Source organism: Mus caroli, chromosome 12 (genome assembly GCF_900094665.2).
Source record: "Mus caroli chromosome 12, CAROLI_EIJ_v1.1, whole genome shotgun sequence".
NCBI lineage: Eukaryota > Metazoa > Chordata > Mammalia > Rodentia > Muridae > Mus > Mus caroli.
Genome location: NC_034581.1, coordinates 74,797,963 through 74,818,933, shown reverse-complemented (window position 1 = coordinate 74,818,933; position 20,971 = coordinate 74,797,963). Strand labels below are relative to the sequence as shown.

The 20,971-nt window shown below is 42.4% G+C and overlaps 1 protein-coding gene across 2 annotated transcripts in view; it reads left to right on the top strand.

Annotated features, from left to right (window-relative positions):
- Dcaf5 (DDB1 and CUL4 associated factor 5) overlaps positions 1-20,971 on the top strand; it is a 90,514-nt gene that overhangs the window by 50,531 nt on the left and 19,012 nt on the right. For both annotated transcript variants that reach the window (XM_021178805.2, XM_029484465.1), the window contains exons 6-7: positions 392-605; positions 12,412-12,478. In XM_021178805.2, the coding sequence (XP_021034464.1) occupies positions 392-605; positions 12,412-12,478 (281 nt within the window). The remainder of the gene's footprint in view (positions 1-391; positions 606-12,411; positions 12,479-20,971) is intronic.

The following is a 20,971-nucleotide window of genomic DNA, read 5'->3' as shown; positions in this document are numbered from 1 at the left end:
AAAAAAAAAAAAAAAAAAGTGTATTTTAATGTAACCAGAGAGACATTCTTCTTTTCTCTTTCTTGTTTTTGTTTTTGTTTGTTTCCAATGGGCAATTCTTTTGTTGTTTGTTTGTTTGTTTGTTGAGACAGGGTTTCTTTATGTATCCCTAGCTGTCCTGGAGCTCACTCTGTAGACCAAGGCTGGTCTCAAACTCAGAGAGGCCTGCACCACCACTGCCTGGCTTCGAGGAACTAATAAAAGATACTCTAGGATTTAATTACCATTGGTTGAAACTCTGATTTAAGCCTTACAGGACAGCTTGGACACATATGAAGAAGCAAATTGAGTGTGTTTTGCAAGCTTTTATCCTGTCTGCCTCAGACTTGATCCTTGTGCTTTTAACTTCCAGTTCTCTCCTGCGCTATGGCGGCAACCTGTCTCTCCAGAGTGCCATGAGTGTGAGATTCAACAGCAATGGGACCCAACTCCTGGCACTGCGGCGCCGCCTGCCCCCTGTCCTCTATGACATCCACTCCCGCCTGCCAGTGTTCCAGTTCGACAATCAGGGTTACTTCAACTCATGCACTATGAAAAGCTGCTGCTTTGCAGGGGATCGTGACCAGGTCAGTGCCTTTGCCGTCTGCATCCCCATGTCTTTCTGTATTGCTCTCAGTCTCTTTTGTACCACATGAAGGAGAAACTATTGAAGGGAGTAGCGATTCTGGTCTTTTTGCCTCATGACTCTCTTTATCCAGGGTACCAGGAGTACATATATTACAAGGCACACCCTGTAAACCAAGGCTAAGTTACAGCATGGTCTAAGCAACCAGCTCTGCCACATTTGTGAATGGACTCTGAGAATCTAAGAAAGTGTGGTTTTGAAAAGAAAGAGGAGCTCGTGTCAGATGAGGAACTGTCATCTAGAGTGTAGTTATGCGGCATGCCAACAGGCACTGGGGTAGGCACTGTGAGAGCAGAGCCACATTTTGAAGATATAGCCTGTTTCACCTTACAGATTAATATACAATGATAAAAAAACATTGATTGCCTTTGATTTCATCAATTATTTGACTAAGTTATTATTTATTACTTTTATCCTAGTGGGAGAGTCTGTAGGCATTATAGTCTGTGTGGCTGCAGTAAAAAGTTTTTCTTGGATGAAAGAGGATGCAAGTTATTGACTCTGGCCTTGAGTCAGTCTTCAGTCTGCTCATATCCCCCTTACAGATTATCCGGGACATCTAACCTAGTGGATTAGGAACTAGATTTATGTTTGACATTTTTTTTTCAGTCCTCAAGGGCTAGGAAGAGAGCTAACTCATCAATGCTTTGTCTCAAGGCCTCGAATGTCGTCAGAGCTCTCTCAGGATCTGTTGAAGTGACTCTTGAGTACTTTGATCAGTGTGTAATATTAGCTTTCTGGACAGAAGCTTCTATAACTATAAATCAGGATTGATAATAGGTTTGTTTTTTCTGCTCAACTTTTAGAGAGGCTTTGATAGGATAAATTAAGTAATGGATCTGTACCAGGCAGTGGTAGCGCATGGTCTACAGAACAAGTTCCAAGATAGCCAAAAAAAAAAAGCTATGGATTTATAGTAAAACTAGTCAATTAAGCTTATAATTGTAAGTGTGCAAACAGTTTAAATGCCAAACAGACTTACTGTCCTAGACATAGAAAATATTTTTTAAAGGTGATTAGATTCATTCATAGGCTCTGATTTTCCATAGCCAAGGTTAATGCCACATTGGCCAGTTCACAGTGATCTATATTCTGGCAGCTTTTGACTAGTCCAGACAGGATCTTTTTGCTGCCTTTTTGTTTGTTTTGTTTTGAGACAGTATTTCTCTGTATAACCACCCTTGTTGTCCTGGAACTTGCTTTATAGACCAGGCTGGCCTTGAACTCACAGAGAATCTGCCTGCCTCTGCCTCCTGAGTGCTGGATTAATGGCTCCACCATGCCTGGCCTTTTTTGCTGCTTGGGGCAGGGTCTCAACACATTGCCCACTTGGGCTTAAACCTGCAATCATAATGTCTCAGCCTTGTAAGTGGCAGAGTCACAGCAGCTGACACTTAGTTGGTCTTTATCTCTGACATCATTCCTGTGTCTGTACTCCAAGAACCCCTGCAGCCTGGGGCTCTGTGCTGTGCAGTCTTCCTTGAGTCATGGGCTAGGAAACGGGAGAGGAATTTGGGGATTTCCATAATAGGAATGATGACCATGGATGACCCCACCTATCTAGACAGCCCTCTAGCTTTTAATTACAAAGTGATTAGTCAGGCCCCACCTATAGACCTAGCTATTATGCCAGAGGGCCTGCACTTATTTTTATTTTTAATTTTTACTATCCAAGGTTCACTAGATAGTTCATTGGCCTCAAAATTAAATTAATGTTTTGATAAATTATACTCAAGGAATAAAATATGAAATAATGCAGAGCCCACCTGTGCCTTCTAAGTTCTAACCACAAAGCTATCCAAGATCATTTGAACCAACTCTTCCTTTTGAGAAATCTGAGGTTCAGAAAGGTAAGGTGCCCAGATTATTGCTACATATAGCTGAGCAAGGACTGCAACCCAGACTCAAAAATAAGTGACTTTGTCTGGCATATACAAAAAGGAAACTGCATTTAACCTGAAAGCCTGATTTCTGGCAAAGTGGGATGGCTTCCACTCAGTTTCAGCCCATCACTGCCATGACAGCTGATACGTTGCCAAGGATCTGACCTAAAAAGTAGGTAGATTTTCTTGATTTTAATTACAGTAGCAAGTAGATACTAATTGTAGAAATAGAGTGAATCTGTGAACTATCTGTATTCTGACATAGGCCATCATGAGACCCCTGTCTGACTCCACAGGGTTGTTTATCTCATGTGTGGTTCCATGGTCTGGCTGGTTAGTGGATGTGTGAGAACAGCCTTCCTAGCTTTATGCCTTTTAAAGCAATGCAGCAGGTGTTGGGGAGCATTTACTGTGCTCCAGGGGCTTTCGTGGGCCATTCCCCCGGCTTGATTTTCAACCACAGCCTCTGTATAGTCCGCCTTCCATGCTTTAGGCTGCCAGTGCATTGGTTGGTTGATCTCTAGTATATTTGAATTATCCAAATTTAACCATCTTCACCACTAGATTAAATGACAGTAACATTTAGACAGCTGGATATCAATAGTAACAAAAGGTTTGAATTTGTTCTTTTTCTTCTTGAGACACAGTCTCACTATGTGGCCCAAGCTGACCGTGAACTTTGGGCCTAAACTAATCCTCCAACTTGAGCTTCCTCCCTTGAGCATCAAGAGCTACAGGCATGGGCAGCTGTCCATCTGTGGACTTGATTTTCAGGAAGTACACCCTCTAGTCCCAGGGTCAGCATTCCTCCCCCAGAAGCCACCTGCGCCCAATTTCTCTCTCTCTGCTTTCACTCATCCTTACATTTTGTTTTTTATTGCTAAAGCTGGACTGGCTACATTCTGTCTTCTAAGCTTTACAGCCCCATGTACAGCCAGGTAGGCAAGCAAAGCTCTTAACAGGTTAAAGAGAATGCTAGTGTTCCACCTGCTGGCTTTCTGTACACACTAAGAAAGCAGCAGTTGCCTTTTATTCCTTCCTTCACGATTCCTTAAGTGTTTCTTGTCCCAGGCTGGGTCCAGCGGGATGCTCAGACTTCTGAGAAACCAGTTTTTCATGCAAGCAGCTTGTATATCTAGAAATGGATGTGCTGATTATTTTAAAATCTTCCCTTTTCTAGTCTCAATTAATGCTAGGCCTGCTTGTCTCTATATCTTGCTGAAAGAGGAATAGAGAAGGAAAGGAAAATATAACCAAGTGTAGTTGAAAAGGCTAAGCCGCTGGGTGACAGAGCATTGGGCTCTCTTTCTTGGGGATTTGACAGTTGGCAAGGGCCCCCAAAATCATGCTAATGAAATCATTTGGCCCTCCTCCAAAGAGCTGTCTTGTGAATGAATCCATGAATCTAACAAAGTGTCCTTAAAGATGTGTCCTGGCCTTAGACATGATGTCACTGCTCACGTCTCTCCGTCGATGCTATGTGTATGTGTAGGATGAGGGGCAAGAATGTCTGTATAGATTTAATGCTAGTAAATTTACTGATTAAAGATGGTGATGGCACATGCCTTTAACCCAGCACTCAGGAGGCAGAGGTAGCTCTACTTTCTATGACTGTCACCCCTGGACTCCACATATGATATGTTCTTTTTCATATGAGATAAAAATACACTTTTTCTATAGGAAAATATAACTCTTGGGTTCCATCCTTTGATTTGTTTTATGGCTTTTGGCCAATTTTTTTTCCACTTCCTTGCGCATTTTTTTTCTCGTGCATTTGAGTCCACATAGTGACCTTTAGGTACAGTTGGTTTCATCCCCCTTGAAGGTGAGGCCCAGAGTGATTTGCAGTGTGAGCCAGGATTAAACTCACACCCTTGCCTGTGACTGTGCCTGTTTTCATAATCATGCTCCCTCCATATTACTGAGATCAAGTGGTCTTTGTGGGCCAATGAGAAAGAGCGTATGGCTGACAAATTCCTTGTATGTATTGTTTAGGGAGTAGATTTTTAAAGGAATTATTATTTGTTTTTTGTGTGTGCTCATGTGCACATATGTGGAAGACAACTTTCAGGTGGTGTTCCTCACCTTCCTGTCTTGTTTGAGATAGGGTCTCCTCACTCTGCACATTTAATTATCCGGCTTGTATGGCAAATGCTTTTACCCACTGAGCCATCTCCTCAACCACTAGGGAGTGAATATTTTATATATTTGTTTTGTTTTCTTGAGGCAGGGTTTTACTGTGGAGCCTTGGGAACCTGGACCTCATCGAGATCCATTTGCCTCTGATTAAAGGCATATGCAGTATGGCCTGTGAGTGAATTTTAGAGGATTTTGATTTAACCAGGCCTGGTAGTACAGTGTAGTCTTAGCTACTGTAGAGACTGAAACAGAAGGATTCTCCTGTCCCCAAATAAAAAGAGGAAGACTTGGGAGAGATGGTGCACTTGCCCTCCATGTGGAAGGCCCTAAGACTCAATACCCAGTACCAGAGAGGAAAGGTAGACTGCAGAGAGCCTGGCTATTAAATCAGCTGTTTCCAATTCTTTTCAACTTTTGACCTTTTTAAAAATCCAGAAGCCATAAACACTGTCAGAAAATACATATAACTAGACAGTGTGGTAGCTAATCCTAAGGGTTTACAGGACTCCTGGGACCTGGAGGCTCAGCTACTACCAGTCTTCAACAGTGTTCTTTGGATGAGGTTCATCCTGTAGTCCATTTACTGGTTTGGAGTTTGGAAGTCATGGAAAGCATGCTAGGGGTGGACAGGTTAATAATTGTTTGAAAAAGCCCCTTGAGGTAACTTGAATTTATTCTTAAATTAGGAATAAGTGAAATTGCTGTGCTCTGGTGTGTGACATGACAGTTCTCTTTTAATGCACAACATTAGCTGGGAGCTGGGATCTACTCGGAAACCCCAGTAGACATTAACAAAGCCGGACAGGTCATAGGGCACCTGCTCTGCCTGCCCCATGTCCTTCAAAATATCACTCAGCCAATAGCTTTGCCTCTTCTCATGCTTGCTTAAGCTTTGGATCTTCTTAAGAATGCTTAGAGCCTTTGCTTGAACAATGGCTGTCGCTGGAGTAAGATAGTCCAGTCCCCAAGTATCAGAGGTGAGGCCCATGGAGAAAGACTGGGTACTGATGCCGTTTGATTAATGGCTCTTCAGACCAAACCTGGGTTTCCAAAATGAATCTCCACAAATTCTTGCCTTCAAGTAAGGCAGGCTACTTGCCTATAGCAGCTGATGATGATTTAGATAGAGCTGGGTAACATTTTTCTTCCCTACTGAGAATTTGAATATTATTGGCTGCTGTTGTGGAATATTTCTTTATTAACATATTTGCCCTACTCATACCTCATAGTTTGGTTATTAATAAACCAAAAATTCCAGGAGTTTAATAGAGCTGAAATGGGAAGTGATCCAAAACAAGAATAATATAACTTTACATGCAGAACTAACATTATTCTTATTGGTATACATATGGATATGTAATCCTGGTCTGCATGTGAATATGCATGCATATATGCTGCTCCTCTGGATGTGTATATACATATATGCTCTTCCTCTGGACATACATACACATATGCTTTCTTCTTCTGGGTATGCTTATGGGTATGTTTTCATTCAAAGCCAATGCAATTCTGTTTGTCTTATCACCAATTAAATCTCTGGCTTGCCCATTTCAGGAGAAAGCTTGCTCTGTTGCTTTAGATAACATTGTGGCAGGTAGTACTATACTATAGATGGCATAATCAGCTTGTATTTATACAGCTTGCAAACCTTTCTGTAGAAATGACCGCTAAAGAGTCTCTCTACCTTATTTTTTCCCCTTCTGACAAAGGTCAGGGGAACTAAAGAACTGTGTTTAATTGAATAAAAATAGTTGTTTCTCTTCTTACTGATCCTGGCCACAGAGCCATCTGGTTTTTCTAGCCTGGTCAATACAGTTAATTAGACAGATATGCCTTTTATTGGGGAGTAATCAGTGTGGAAGGAACCTTTGGAGAGAACTAAGTTGATCAGCACACATCAAGTAGTAACTGGTTGATGTGTTTCCTTCAGGAGATGTGGGGAGTTGTGAGAGCCATGCAGACACGCATACCACACACACACACACACACTGCAGACACGCATACCACAAGCACATACACACATGCACACACACACACACACACACACACACACACATTTTTGTGTGTGCCTTGTCTTTCCACCCATCCATCCATCTGTCTACATAATTGTCAAAAGGGAAGCAAGAGATTTTTCTTTTACCAAAGGGCTTGTTGAGACCTATTCTGAGTATGAATTGGACTATGTCTGGTGGGTGGCTGTACCTTTTGATTTTTTTTTTCTTTTAACTCAGATAGGAAATCGTTTTTTGTTTATAACCATATTTTTTAAATTATATAAAACTTACAGTGTAGCTGCCAAGAATTTACCTGTACTCCAGATAGTCCTTTGAAATAATTTTTCCTATAAGAAGCCTACATTTAGATCTTTCTTTGAATATTCAGTACACTAAATTTGTGTTTGTGTGTGTACACATCCATGTATATGTTTGTCTTCGATGATTCTTAGGTCATCTTCTCAACTAGTAAAAGCACCTTGCAACAGAAAGAGACATTTCTAGACAAAGTGTTAAGAGATGAAGAAGAGCTCTAGAAAGATGGTTCTTAGTTACTTTTCTATTGCTGTGCTAACACACAGTGACCAGGACAACATATAAAAGAACGAGGTTCATGTTTCTTACAGTCTCTGAGGGTTAGAGCTCATGATGGCATTATGAAGCAACAGCTGTGAGCTCACCTCTTGATCCACAAGAAGTGGGGCCAGGGAAAGTGAGGGAGGGAAGAGAGAGAGAGCACTTCCTTCCAAAAGGCCACATCTCTTAGTCCTTTTCAAATAATTCTACCAACTGGGGACCGAGTGTTCAAATACAAGACAACAGTCATTTAGGCAATACTCTATGGAGTATAGCCTATGGAGGCTGTTTTTGTTCAAGCCATGACAAATAACCCAGTGGTAAAGAGCACCCGTTGCTCTTGCAGAAGACCCAGGTTCACGTCCTAGACCCCTGTGGTAGCTCACAGCCATCTGCGTCTTCAGTTCCATGGGAGCTGATACATGCACATGGTATACTTACTTATACAGTGCAGGTCAAACACTTGTATACACAGATTTTAACACATCTTTAAATAAGAGAGATGAAAAAGTAGGGGCTACAGAAATGGCTCAGTGATTAAAAGCACATCCTGTTCTTCCAGAAGACCTGAATTCAGTTCCCAGCTCATAGCCACTTGAAACTCCAGTCCGGGCCTCCAGGCACCTGCACTCACACATAGACATAGTTAAATTAGGTAAATACACACACACACACACCACATACATACACGTGTATTTTTTTTTCCTTTTTAATTTGAAAAAGAGAAATGAAGAAATGGGCAGAAGTTGTTGGCACGAACATTGCTTTTTATCATACACCAGAAAGTAGAGTATTGCCTAAATGACTGTTGTCTTATAGGTTAGCAAGCTTACAGTGTATCAGGGCAAGCAAGCCCATGCCACTCCCTGTGTGGTCATCTTTTTTATGACACCCATTGTGAAGGAGTGATTGTTGAGCCCTTGTACTTGATCAAGTTAGTATCTGTGTACTGACGTGGATTGGGTTAAACTTCCCTGTGAGCAGTGAAATGAGTCATTGTGGAGACAATGGCTGAGCTTTGATACTAGCTGGAAAAAGATTGTGGAGAATACAGACTGTACAACCCATGCTCGGTTTTGTATTGTTATCTTTCTAGCCCAAAGCCTGACAAAGTATGTCTCCTTTGCCTCAAGGTAGTATATGGTTCTTCTCCTTTTCCTCAATTCTAAGTATTTGGGAGAAATGGAGACACTGTTGCCTACGTATTGTGTTTGAAATAGTCCTCCTCTGGCATCTCCCTGTTCTATTCTACCTTATAAGGTAAAGGCTCCTAAGAACTGAGATTTGGGGGAAGGAGGTTTCTTTGTTTTGAGAAAGGGTCTCTCTGTGTAGCCCAGGCTGGCCTCAAACTCACAGAGCTCTGCCTACCTCTGCCTCCTGAGTTCTGGGATTAAATGGACCCAGTTTCAATACCCCCAATACACACACCATCTGGAACCCATGCAGAAAACTGGATCATGGTGGCCCAGTCTTGCAATCTCAGTGATAAGGAAAAAAAGAGAAACCAATATAGAGAGAGGGAGAGAGAGAGAAAAATTGCCCCTCTGCTTTATGAAGTTCAGCTTTATGGTTTAGTACAGTGATTATGAATGCTAATGAGAGCATGGACTGTAGATTTCTCTTGGGAGTGATTGGCATTAGAGCTCTTCTGTCTCTGTTTCTACAACAGAATTCTTTCAGAGAGCACACCAGGACTTCAGTGCCATGAGCACTGACCATTGCCAGGCCTCACTAAGTCTGATGCTTCAACCAGCCCAGACCTAGGAGGCAACCTTAGGAGAGGAAATTCTACTTCCAGTGGTGAGGTTAAATGTGTCACTACCTCTGCCCACTTGCGATGATCTTCTACACACATTGAAAAAAGTGGAGCCTAATGACAAAGGCCTGTGGTGGCAAGTTCAAGGTCAGCCCAGCAAGATAGTAAGACATAGTCTCAGAACAGGTTTTAAAAGGTCAGGAGGAAAGGAGGCCCCTTGGTCTTGCAAACTTTATATGCCTCAGTACAGGGGAACGCCAGGGCCAAGAAGTGGGAGTGGCGGGGAGTATGGGGGACTTTTGGGATAGCATTGGAAATGTAAATGAAGAAAATACCTAATAAATTTCTTAAAAAATGGGAAAAAAAAGGTCAGGAGGAGTACAGTTGAGGGGGTTTCCTGCCCAGCATGAGTGGAGCCCCAGGCTCATTGGCTACCTAATTTGTTATGCTTTTTACTTTGTTTTGTAATGTGCTCTGACTCCAGGTTGTCCTAGAACTCTTTATAGTTTAAGCTAGGCTCTTCCTTACTCAGCCTCTTGCCTCAAAGCCGTCTGAATACTTGGATTACAGGTTTCAGCCATTACACACAGTTTGCTGCTTTATATTTTAAATATCCCAGAATTCTCTGTCCCTTTTTGGAATAGTCTTCTTCCAGATAACCACATAATTTGCTCCCTCATTTCCTTCAGGGCTTTGCTCAGAGTGCCATTTTATCAGAGAAGTCTTCTGTGGCCACCTTACATAAGTGGAAACCACCTACCCCGGCTACCTCGGCTTCTTATCTAGATGGTTCCCTGTCCTTTTAATGCCTGCCCCACTGGGAACATCACGTCTATATTTCTTGTTTCTTGTTCCTAACATTGTTCCCCTTTCCCACATTATATGTGTATGATTTTACCCAACTCAATAAAAGATGATTGTCCCGTGAGAGCAGGGACAGCGTTACTTTCTCTTCGCCATTTCTCTTTCCTTCCCTAGAATAGTGCTCAATACATAGTAGACACTCAATAAATATTTGTTTAAAGAATAAAAGAATGAACTCATTTTATTTTCAGGCTCTCACAGTTAACAGTATCCCAGGCAGCCAACTGTTAATGTTGGCAAGAATCCAACAGCCAACCACTAAATGCCATAACTGAATTCCTCAGGGCAGCTTGTAATTCCAGTGTTGGTGTGAGCACTTACAGAGTCTGGCTAGATGTCAGGGGGTGGAGACAACCCACCCCCACCCCCGGAAATGATGATCAGTCCTGGTAGATGGAAGCGTTTAAGGGGAAGAACTATCAGAACTTGCTTTACCCCCAAAAGCATTTAGAGCATTCCAAGCATGTTTCGTGTGTTTGAGGAGCTATGTCAAAGCCAGCAGACTTAACTCTGTGGGAATGTTTTCTTCCTTCTAAGGCTGTCTTCTGAGTCAGTGGTCTGTCTGGACAGCTGGCCCCTTTAACGGTCCTGGGCTCTGCCCCAGTGAATACTAAGCAATTAGGAAAATACTGATCCTTCAGTAAAGTAAGACTTCTGATAAGTATAGCCTTGTGGTATTGTGTTTAGTATCCATTTTTTGTTTATTTAGGTTGGTGAGGTTCAGAGAGGGAGGGAAGCAGGAATTTGATGTTAGGTTCATGGCTTCTTTTAAAGAAAACAAGAAAGAATGAGGTATGGACTAGCAAGTTTTGCTCCATGCATGCTTACATACATACATACATACATGTGTGTAATTAATAGATGTGTTCTGGCTCTCTCCCTCTGCCGTACTAGAGGTTCAGTTTTCAGATGTAGCTAATTCTTTGGAAATGCAGTGCGCAGCAGCAGAGCAGGGTAGTGTGGAAGACAAGGACTGCCTATGGCTACCAGCCCTTGAGTTTGCCCTTGAGAGGGGAGCCGTAGAGCCACAGACATCCTCATTCTTGTGTCAGGACAGGAAAGCTGGGCTGTTCACAGGCCCGCTCACAGCAGTCTTTGGTTGCGGGCTGTTCCTGTGAACATTCAGCATTCACAAGAGCAACTTGCAGACATACTCTGGAGAGGGAGAGCCTTTGTCAGAGATAGGGAGGCTAGCAGTAGGCAGCCAGGCAGAAGGTGGCCCAAGGGCGGGGAGCTACAGCGTCTGTCAACATCTGGAAATAAGTGACCGCTCAAGGTGCTGTTTGTCACTGTTTGCTTATAACACAATGTATTTGTGAGTCTAATTAATTAGGTTAGACCTAGCAATAATGATTTGAAGCTGCCACATAGAAAGACATCACTTAATGTCCTTGTCATGGCTGGGTTGGAGGTAGCCTGCTGCTCCAGGATGTTAGGGAGATACAGAGAACTTTAGGATACTTGACCTCAGAGATCTCTATGAAGATCCTAATTTTTATTTTCTACACTTTTAAAAATTGTGACACAAATATTATCTGAGATTTTTCCATGTAAAAGTACTAGGTTTTGAGCTGGGTGTATATATACATTCCTATAATCTTCATACCCAGGAAGGTGAGACAGGAGAATTAACAAGATTAAGTCCAGCCTTGGCTACTTAGCAATACCCAGTTTCACACACACACACACACACACACACACACACACACACAGTACACTTTAGGAGCTGAGGTATAATTCAATATCATGGTGTTTCACATGTACAAGGCCCTGGGCTCAATTCTCACTGTCCCTCAAACCTTTAATTTAAAGATGTACAGTTGTAGGGGGTGTTGAGATGGCTCAGAAGGTAAAGGTGTTTGCTGCCAAACCTGATGACCTGAGCTGTCCTCCTCAGGACCCACATAGTAGGAGAGAGCAAACCGGGCAGTGGTGGCGCACTCCTTTAATCCCTTCACTCGGGAGGCAGAGGCAGGCGGAGTTCGAGGCCAGCCTGGTCTACAGAGTGAGTTGCAGGACAGCCAGGGCTACACAGAGAAACCCTATCTCGGGGAAAAAAGGAAAAAAAGGAGGAGGAGGAGGGGGGTGGGGACAAATAACCGCAAGTTGCCTTCAGACCTCCATACAAGTGCATGGTATGCATGTACAAAAATAAAATAAGTGAAAAGGTTAAAAAAAAAAAAAAAAACACNTTTTAATGTACAGAGAGGGAGGAAGAGAGACACAGAAACGGTGATGCCAGAAATGACGGAGCCTCGATGCACGATCTATTCTTCCCCTATTCCCCTCCACCATGGGATCGGGGATCACAGGTTTCCGGCTCACACAGCCGAGGTGCACAATCTGTTCTTCCCCTCCACTATGGGATCTGGGATCACAGGTTTCCAGCTCACACAGCGATTGCTTTTGCTCACTCAGCCATCTCAATGGCCCTGGTTCGTTTTTTAAATATTCTCTCTACAGAATGATATATGTAATTGGATATGTCTTTCCAATTATAAAATAACATATAAAATGTCTCTTTTGTTCCAACAGTACATCCTTTCAGGCTCCGATGACTTCAACTTGTACATGTGGAAGATCCCTGCAGATCCAGAGGCAGGTGGGTGAACACACTTCTTTAAGAATAATGTTTTAGACTTTATTTTATGTGTATGAATGTTTCGCCTGTTTATGAATGTATGTGTGCCACATGTGTATCTGGGGCCCTCAAGAGTGTGAGATCCCTTTGAACTGGAGTCGCAGATGGTTATAAGCCACTATGTGGCTGCTGGGAACCAAACCTGGGTCCTCTGCAAAAGCAACAGGGCTAATGGTGGAACCTTCTCTCCAGCCCCCTATACTTCTTTCTTTTAATGTAAGCAGTTTATCATAAAACATTCATTTTTGAAAATAAAGATTAGGGCCGGGCAGTGGTGGCACACGCCTTTTATCCCAGCACTTGGGAGGCAGAGACAGGTGGATTTCTGAGTTCGAGGCCAGCCTGGTCTACAGAGTGAGTTCCAGGACAGCCAGAGCTACACAGAGAAACCCTGTCTTGAAAAATCAAAAAAAAAAAAAAAAAAAAAAAAAAAAAAAGAAAGAAAGAAGCCAGGTCATTTACACATTGTCTTATCTGGCATAAATGATATTTAGATATTTTTCTCTCCTAAGAACCTCCTGTTTTAAGTTTTATTTTACATTTATTTGTTTGAGTATGTGTGTGTGCACACACATGTGTGCATGCACATTAGCCATAGTACATTTGGAGGTAGTTCTTAAAAATAGGGTTTCAGGATGTACTCCAGACTAGCCTGGAATTCTGAATCCTCCTGCTTCAACATTCAGATTGCTGAGATTCTTAAGTGTTTGTCACTGCACCCTACTCCTAAAAGTCCCTCTTTAGCCCTCAGGGATCTCCTTTGTATCTTGTTTAAAAGGATTTCTCAAGACACTTAAAATTTTTATTTTAAGTTGTGTGTGCATGTGTGCGTGCCTGCGTGTGTATCTCTGGAGGCCAGAGACCTTGGATCTCGTAGAGCTAGGAACCAAACTCCAGTCCTCTATAAGAACAGGAAGTGCTCTTAACTGCAGAGCTATCTCTCTAGCTCTGAAGTTTTTTTGTTTTGTTTTTTTATTTTGCTGTGAAATGCTTTTTCTTGTGCTTTTTCCTCGTGCATCACATATCCTGCTTGTTGTTTTATGCATGGTTGGTTAGGGCCTTGCCTTCTGTTGGACTCCATGGTGATGTAAACTAAAGGAGGGCTTCTCTGAGGATGGGCAGGTGTGTTTCTTGATGTTTGATAACCCCAAACGTCAAATAGCCATTTCTGTAGCTGCTCCAGCTATATTTTGACAAAGGCCTATAGTTTTCCATACATTTGGAACATTTAAGTTTTCAACCTAATTTTGAAAAGGTTTATTCATCATATTGAATTGTGTTTTGCCTTCATATTTATCTGGTCTGTGTACCACATGCATGTTTGATGGTCATGGAAATCAGAAGAGGGCACCAGAGGCCCAGGAACTGGAGTTACAGATGGCTGTGAGTTATGTAGGTGCTGGGAATCAAACTTGGGTCCTCTGCAAGAGCAACAGTACTCTTAACTTTTGAGCAATCTCTCCAGCCCCTCAAATCTCATTTTTAAAATAATGGCATCCTCACCTATTTAATGTTACCTACTGCTATTCTCACCTATTTAATGTGGCCTACTGCCACAAAAATTTATTTGAGGGCAGCTCAACTCAGCTGTCTGCAGTGGGTGATACATGGATGGCATCAAACTGGAACATGGCCTTCAGAAACATAGCAGAGGATTCTGCCTTGTATGACACACATGTCTAGTGCTCAGAGCTGAGGCATTTTTGGCTTTGTCTGTTGTTGAATGAATAACATCACTATCAAACTCTAAACGAGGTGTGGATGTGGTGTGTTCAGGTGCTGTGGTCTAGTTACTAAATAAGTTATAAGCACTTCCCTTGTGGAATTTGGAAGTGTGGAGAAGCAGCTCCTCCTCAAGCACAGCCAGATGTGATGACAGTCAGCCAGATGTGGCTACAGTCAGCTAGATGTGGCAAGTCAGCCAGATGTGGCGACAGTCAGCCAGATGTGGCGACAGTCAGCCAGATGTGGCAAGCAGAGCAGACTCTGTTGAAGTTTATTCTGGCTCAGGCTTCCTACCTCCACAGATCACACCTTCATGTTTAATTGTATCTTTTACCTGACTTGCAGTGTTTTTGATTGTTAAGCCTCTATAATGTTTAGAAACAGTAGAAAGTAGATTACCCTTTCCCTTTCTGGAATGCTTCTCTGCCATATTTTCACACTGGTATAAAGAAAAATGGGGACTAGCAACAGAATGGGAGGATTTTTTTTTTGTTTGGTTTGTTGTTGTTGTTGTTGTTGTTTGGTTGGTTGTTTGGTTGGCTTGAGCCTCTTAGTCTGCCATGGCTACAATACCAGAATAACACAAACTGAATTAAAAGATAGAAAATTTAAAGCTAGGCATTGTGGCGCACACTTTTAATCCCAGCATTCAGGGGGGGCAATGTTCAATGCCAGCCTGGTCTACATAGCAAGTTCAAGACAGCCAGGGCTATATAAAGAGACTCCATTCCAAAAAAATAAATAAATAAACAGAAAACCCATAAATGTAGTCCCTCATATCTCTGAAAGCTGAAAGGTCAAAGAGCCACCCATAGATTGTGCTTCTCTCTGACTTGAAGAGATGGTCTTCTTCCTTGGTCCCCATTTTCTCTATGCACATACAACCCTGATAATTTTCCTCTTATAAGATAGCTCTCACATCCCCTTTGAGCTATTCTTCAGAGATGGATTCTTTTATAGTTCCTCGAAGAACTGAGGTTGGCTTTCATTTCTTTCTCTCTGAGTCTGTCCTGTCAGTTAATCCAACCAGGGGATTCCAAAGATGTAGTCAGACTGGGCCAAGGAAGTGTGCTATGGTGGTGAAACAGAAAGCACACCCCAGGCCAGGGGCACAGCTTTAACTTCCAGACCTGGGAGGCAAAGGCAGGTGGATCCCTGTGAATTTCAGATCAAACAGAATTAAATTATGAGACCCTATCTTAAAAATAAATAATGAGGAAGTCCATCAAGTGTCAGGTAGCTGTTAGAGGCCACAGACCCCACACCTACTACAGTTAGACTTGAGCTGGCCAGAAGCCATCATTTCTACACTGGGTTTCTCTGTTTGCAAGGGCAGGGTCATATGGTTTCCCTCTTGTTGGTCTCAGGAGCTGATAGTTGAGGGCTTTGCTCTCTCAGTATGTCTTCCAGCATTACATCATGTCACAGAAAGTCATTTCCTTTCATCATCATCTTGGTCTGCATGTAATGAAAGTACGTTTTGCAGTTATTTTTAGTAAGCCTGCCTCTCTCAGGAGTCTAGCCTTGCTGCCAGTACTCTGAGACCCACCCACGTTCTCTCTCATGTGTGAGCTTCCCTTTTCTGGCCAACCGCCTCCTTTTTCTCTACTTCTACTATTCTTATAATTAAATTATTTTTATTAAAGTAATTTTAATTGTGTAATTTTTAAATCAAATAATTATTTAGAACTTAAGACAAGACAGCCTTCCCTACTTCACCCTATGACAGCTTATAGCTTATTATTTGTTCATTTAGTTGTTTAATTTTTTTGTTGTTGTTATCTTTTGGAGGAGGGTTGGGTTTTGTTTTGTTTTGTTTTAAGACAGGGTTTCTCTGTGTAGCCCTAGCTGTCTTGGAACTGGATGTGTAGACCAGATTGACCTCAAACTCAGAGATCTGGGATTAAAGGCATGTGCCACCACTGCCCAGTTTATTGGTTTAGTTTTAGACAGGATATTACTGTCTGCTTTCTAGCCTGCTAGTACTGGCTGGCCTAGAACTTGCTATTTATCTTAAGTTTTTTACACAAAAGCTATTTGATGGACAGTTAAAATGCTACTATAACTGCCAGCAAAGTGGCTCAGCTGACAATGGCCTAAGGCCTGACTTTAACCCCCAGATCCCATAGGATAATAGGAGACGGATTTGTCTTCGGACTCCTCTACCCAGAGTGTTGTGAAAAGAATGAGCCCATACCTAGTCACACACACACACACACACACACACACACACACATACATACACTGAGTAAGCTCACACCCATTCATACACACACACACTCACACACATAAGAGTCAGCCCACATGGGCTGGAGAGATGGCTCAGTGGTTAAGAGCACTGACTGCTCTACCAGAGGTCCTGAGTTCAATTCCCAGCAACCACATGGTGGCTCACAACCATCTGTAATGGGATCTGATGCCCTCTTCTGGTGTGTGTCTGAAGACAGCTACAGTACTCACATAACATGAAATAAATAAATAAAATCTTTAAAAAAAAAAAAAGAGTAAGCCCACACCCGTTCACACACACACATGCTGACACAAGTAAGTCCACACCCATTCACACACACACACACACATATACACATACTCACACGAGAATAAGCCCACCCATATTCATATTTGCGCGCACTTTCTCTCTCTCACACACACACCAAAACAAAAGAATTTAAAAATCTGCCTGTAAAAACCACGCAGCAGACTGGAGCTCTGGTTCTCCCAGATCTCCAGATTCTCCTTTAATTCTACCTACAGCTTATGTCCCCATAGTGAAACCTGTTCAGGTCACCATCAGTTAGCACCCCGGCCTCAGCTTACTTAGGGTGAGCAGCTCCTAGCAAGTAGACTTTAGAGAGGTATGTGATGATGTAACTGCTGTCTCATCTGGGTGTGGTTTTCTCAGCCTTTCTTCAGACTGGCTTCAGAAGAGCTTAACATCTCTTTTTTATAATGTAATTACTCTGCTTCTTAAAATTATATTTACTGTGTATGCCCACCCACGCATGTACACATGTGCCCTCACACACACATACCCATGTGGATGGGTGCACATGTGGAGATCAGAGGGCAACTTTTGGGGTTTGTTTTCTCCTACTGTATGGTTCCTAGGGATTGAACTCAGGTTATCTAACTTAGCAGCAAAATTCCTTTATTTGCTGAGCCATCCTTCTGGCCCTTTAATTTTTAAATGCTAGCAATTAATTCATAGTTTAAAAAAAACATTCAGCAACTTTCAGCAAAGCAAACAGCACATGTGAGGGCTGTATGTGGCTCTTGAGTTTTTGTTTTGACTGCGTCAAGAGAAATGACCTAATCCACCCTCCTGCCTTTTTAAATGAACTGATTCTGGGCTGAGGACAATCACCGTTTCCCTTTTTAGTCATACTTGTTGAGCATAAGATACTAAGGTGAGCAGATAAAGAAAGCTGACTTACTATTATGTACCTTAATGGCACAACTAATACTTGACTCTAAATGACAAGTAATCAACATTAATTAAATGCCTACTGTGTGCTTTATAGTGGTTGCCAAATGCTGAAAATCCTGAGTGTGAGCCAAAGTCAGGGGCTTTTTTTCCCTTTCTTTTCTTTTTGGGGTATTTGAGGTGTGATTTCTTTTTTAATGTTATACAAATTCTAAAGAAATTAATTTCCTTAAAGAATTATTTATTTTATGTATATGAGTTCACTGTAGCTGACTTCACACACACCAGAAGAGGACATCAGATCCCATTACAGATGGTTGTGAGCCACCATGTGGTTGCTGGGAATTGAACTCAGGAAGTGTTAACCACTGAGCCATCTCCCTCCTGCAAGACTTCAGATGGAGCTGAGGAGACTATTTCTGTTGTAAGACCCGTATCCATGTCAAACTCTTGACCTAGCAAGATTAGGTCTCCTTTTTCAGTTGGTGAAAATTACTTTCAAAATCCCCAGGTCAATGGATAGACTAGAATCAGGAGCTTTTGCTGTGGCAAAGAAAACACTTATGAGAATGTTTACAGCTCTTGAGTGGGAAGGAAAGGCATCAGCTGTATGTTGTAATCCTGAAAATAAGACAAACAGACGGGAAGTTACATACACAGCCAGGGAAAGGAGCAACGGGCCTGAGATCTAGTGGTGTCATGGTCAAAGAATAGTCTAGGGAAGATCTCAGAAACTGTTATTGTCTAAGGTATTTTTAGACATGGTTTAATAGCCCTGGAAGCTTTCTTCAAATGATATATAGGTGAATAGAAGACACTGACCTGTGAGATGGCTCAGCAGACCTTTGTTGTTGATCCTGATGACCTAAATTTGGTCCTCCGGGCCCACACGGTAGGAGAGGACCATCCTCTTTAGGTCTGCACGTTGTTCTCTGGCCACCATACACATGCTGTGGGGTGTGCAGACCCACACATAGAAGCACACACGTAAATAAGTCAATCATTTATTTTTTTTAAGACAAAGTCTTGCTGTGCCACTCTGGCTGACCTGGAACTCAGTATGTAGCTGGCCTCAGACTCAGATCTGCTTGCCTCTGCCTTCTGAGTGCTAATAATAATAGTTAAATATATGCATGCTACTGCTGTTGCTACGAGTATTAAGATCGGTGCAGCTCCAAAACATTTTTTTCTAGTGACTTATATATGGAAGTAATTGACTTGGCAAAGTAGTGGCAGAGACAGGTTACTCTTTAAATGTTTGTATTTCTCTTTCTCTAACTTGTTTTAAAGTTTTCTCAGAGCAGCTTTCCCTGAGTGAGGTAGGAGTCTACTTTAATTCCATACGATCTGTTTCTTTTCTTCTCTCGCTGCTGTGTGTGTATGCACTACTGTTGTCTGAACCTAGACCCTCATAGATGCTAGGCAAGTGCTACCACTGAGCTGCATCTCTCTGCCCCAACCTTAGTATTTCTGGGAAAGGCGTATAACCCAGGTGGAATAATAGTCTTGATTTTTAAATTCTTGACCATTCATCTTAAAGTCGGGGGCTTTAGAGAAACACTGTAACCTTCCTACCTGATTCTTCCCATGTAAAATAAGAATGATGATGTCACCCAAAGCAGCATTGTCTACCTCCTTGGTATTACTCTGAGAGTGCTTACAAACTCAGTGATTTCTTCCTTATTTAAAAACTTTCTCCCACCTAGGGACACCAGCACATACCTTTAATCTCATAGAGTTTGAGGCCAGCTTGGTTTACAGTTCTGGCGCCCAAAACTACACAGAGAAACTCTGTCTTGAAAAACAAAAAGCAAATAGTCTCTCTCTCTTTTTGAATACTCCTTTTAAAAAGGCAGGATGGACAGGCAGTGTTGCCACCTGCCTCTTATCCCAGCATTCGGGAGACAGAGGTAGAGGATCCCTTGTGAGTTTGAGGCTAACATGGCCTACACAGAGAAGCAATGTCATCCAGGATGGAAATATTGTCCTTTGTATCCTCATGAATGAATGACCTAGTGGTCTTTACCTGAAGACTGCTGGAGTCATGAGTCATCTGAAGGATTGCCTTTTTGACAGACTTTCCAATAGAAGGGGACCGTGCATTTTCACTCTCAAGTCATGTCAGCTGCCCCACAGGCAGGAAGCTAGAAACAGCTGTAAGGTGTACTTATCAGCCTGCATATATGTGTAGACAATATCGCTTCCTTTATTCTGTGTGTGCGTGCATGTGCACAAAGGTCAGAGGACAGCCTACACAAATTGTTTCTCTCCTCCCACCATGTGGGTTCCAGGGATGGAGCTCTGCACAGCTGACTTGGGAGCTGCCGCTGCCCACTGAGCCATCTCATCGGCTCTCTTAATTTTCCTACATGTACATTTGTTCTCAGTGAGTTAGGCTTAGGCATCTGGTTTTTTCCCTTCCTTGTAACTGGAAAAACAACTGTTTTCAGGTGGCCACACGTAGCTGGTTGCAGCCACGTGTGAGGTACAGCTGAAGGAAGAGTTAGGTATAATTGTCTTTGTACAATTAGGCATTGCTGCCTATGGAGTGCTGGAGTTCTGCTGAGAGCACTGCTGTCCCCATCTGCTTTCTCTCATCTCTGAAGTGGTTACGTGTTTCCAAAGAGACAGCTAGTGCTCCCTCTGTCTTGTCAGTATCCTTGATTATGTTTCCCTCTGACTTGAAACTTAAAGCCTGCAACTGTCAGTTCAGACCTTTTGGAAATGTTAAGATTTCTTTGGGTTTCTCTTCTAAGTGTGCCAGGAAGAGAAATGTCTTTTGACTTCATATTTATAAACTTTTTTGTTGTTGTTGTTCTTTTCTTTTCTTTTTCAAGACAGGGTTTCTCTGTTTAGCCTTGGCTGTCCTGGAACTTTCTGGAGACCCATATTTGTAAACTCTTAATTCTATATCAGTGGGGTCGGGGATGAAGTAGGCTTATTTTCTCAGCCACTGTTTACCAAGCCATATCCTTGCAGGTTATAGCTCTAGCTTCCTCCTCTAAGCTTTGTTCTAGAGTGTATGAAAGGGGCTTTACTTGAATTCATTTACTTACTGGGTGTCTTAGAGAAGACATTATTGCAAAGTTATTTGGGCAGATCCTTAACACTGCTGGGGGAACTTAACCCAGGGCCTTGAATATACTAAGCAAATGTTATACCACTGAGCCATGTTTCCAGCCAAGACTTTCTTGACTTAGAAGTGGGAGGGGTAGCCGGGCGTGGTGGCGCACGCCTTTAATCCCAGCACTCGGGAGGCAGAGGCAGGCGGATTTCTGAGTTCGAGGCCAGCCTGGTCTACAAAG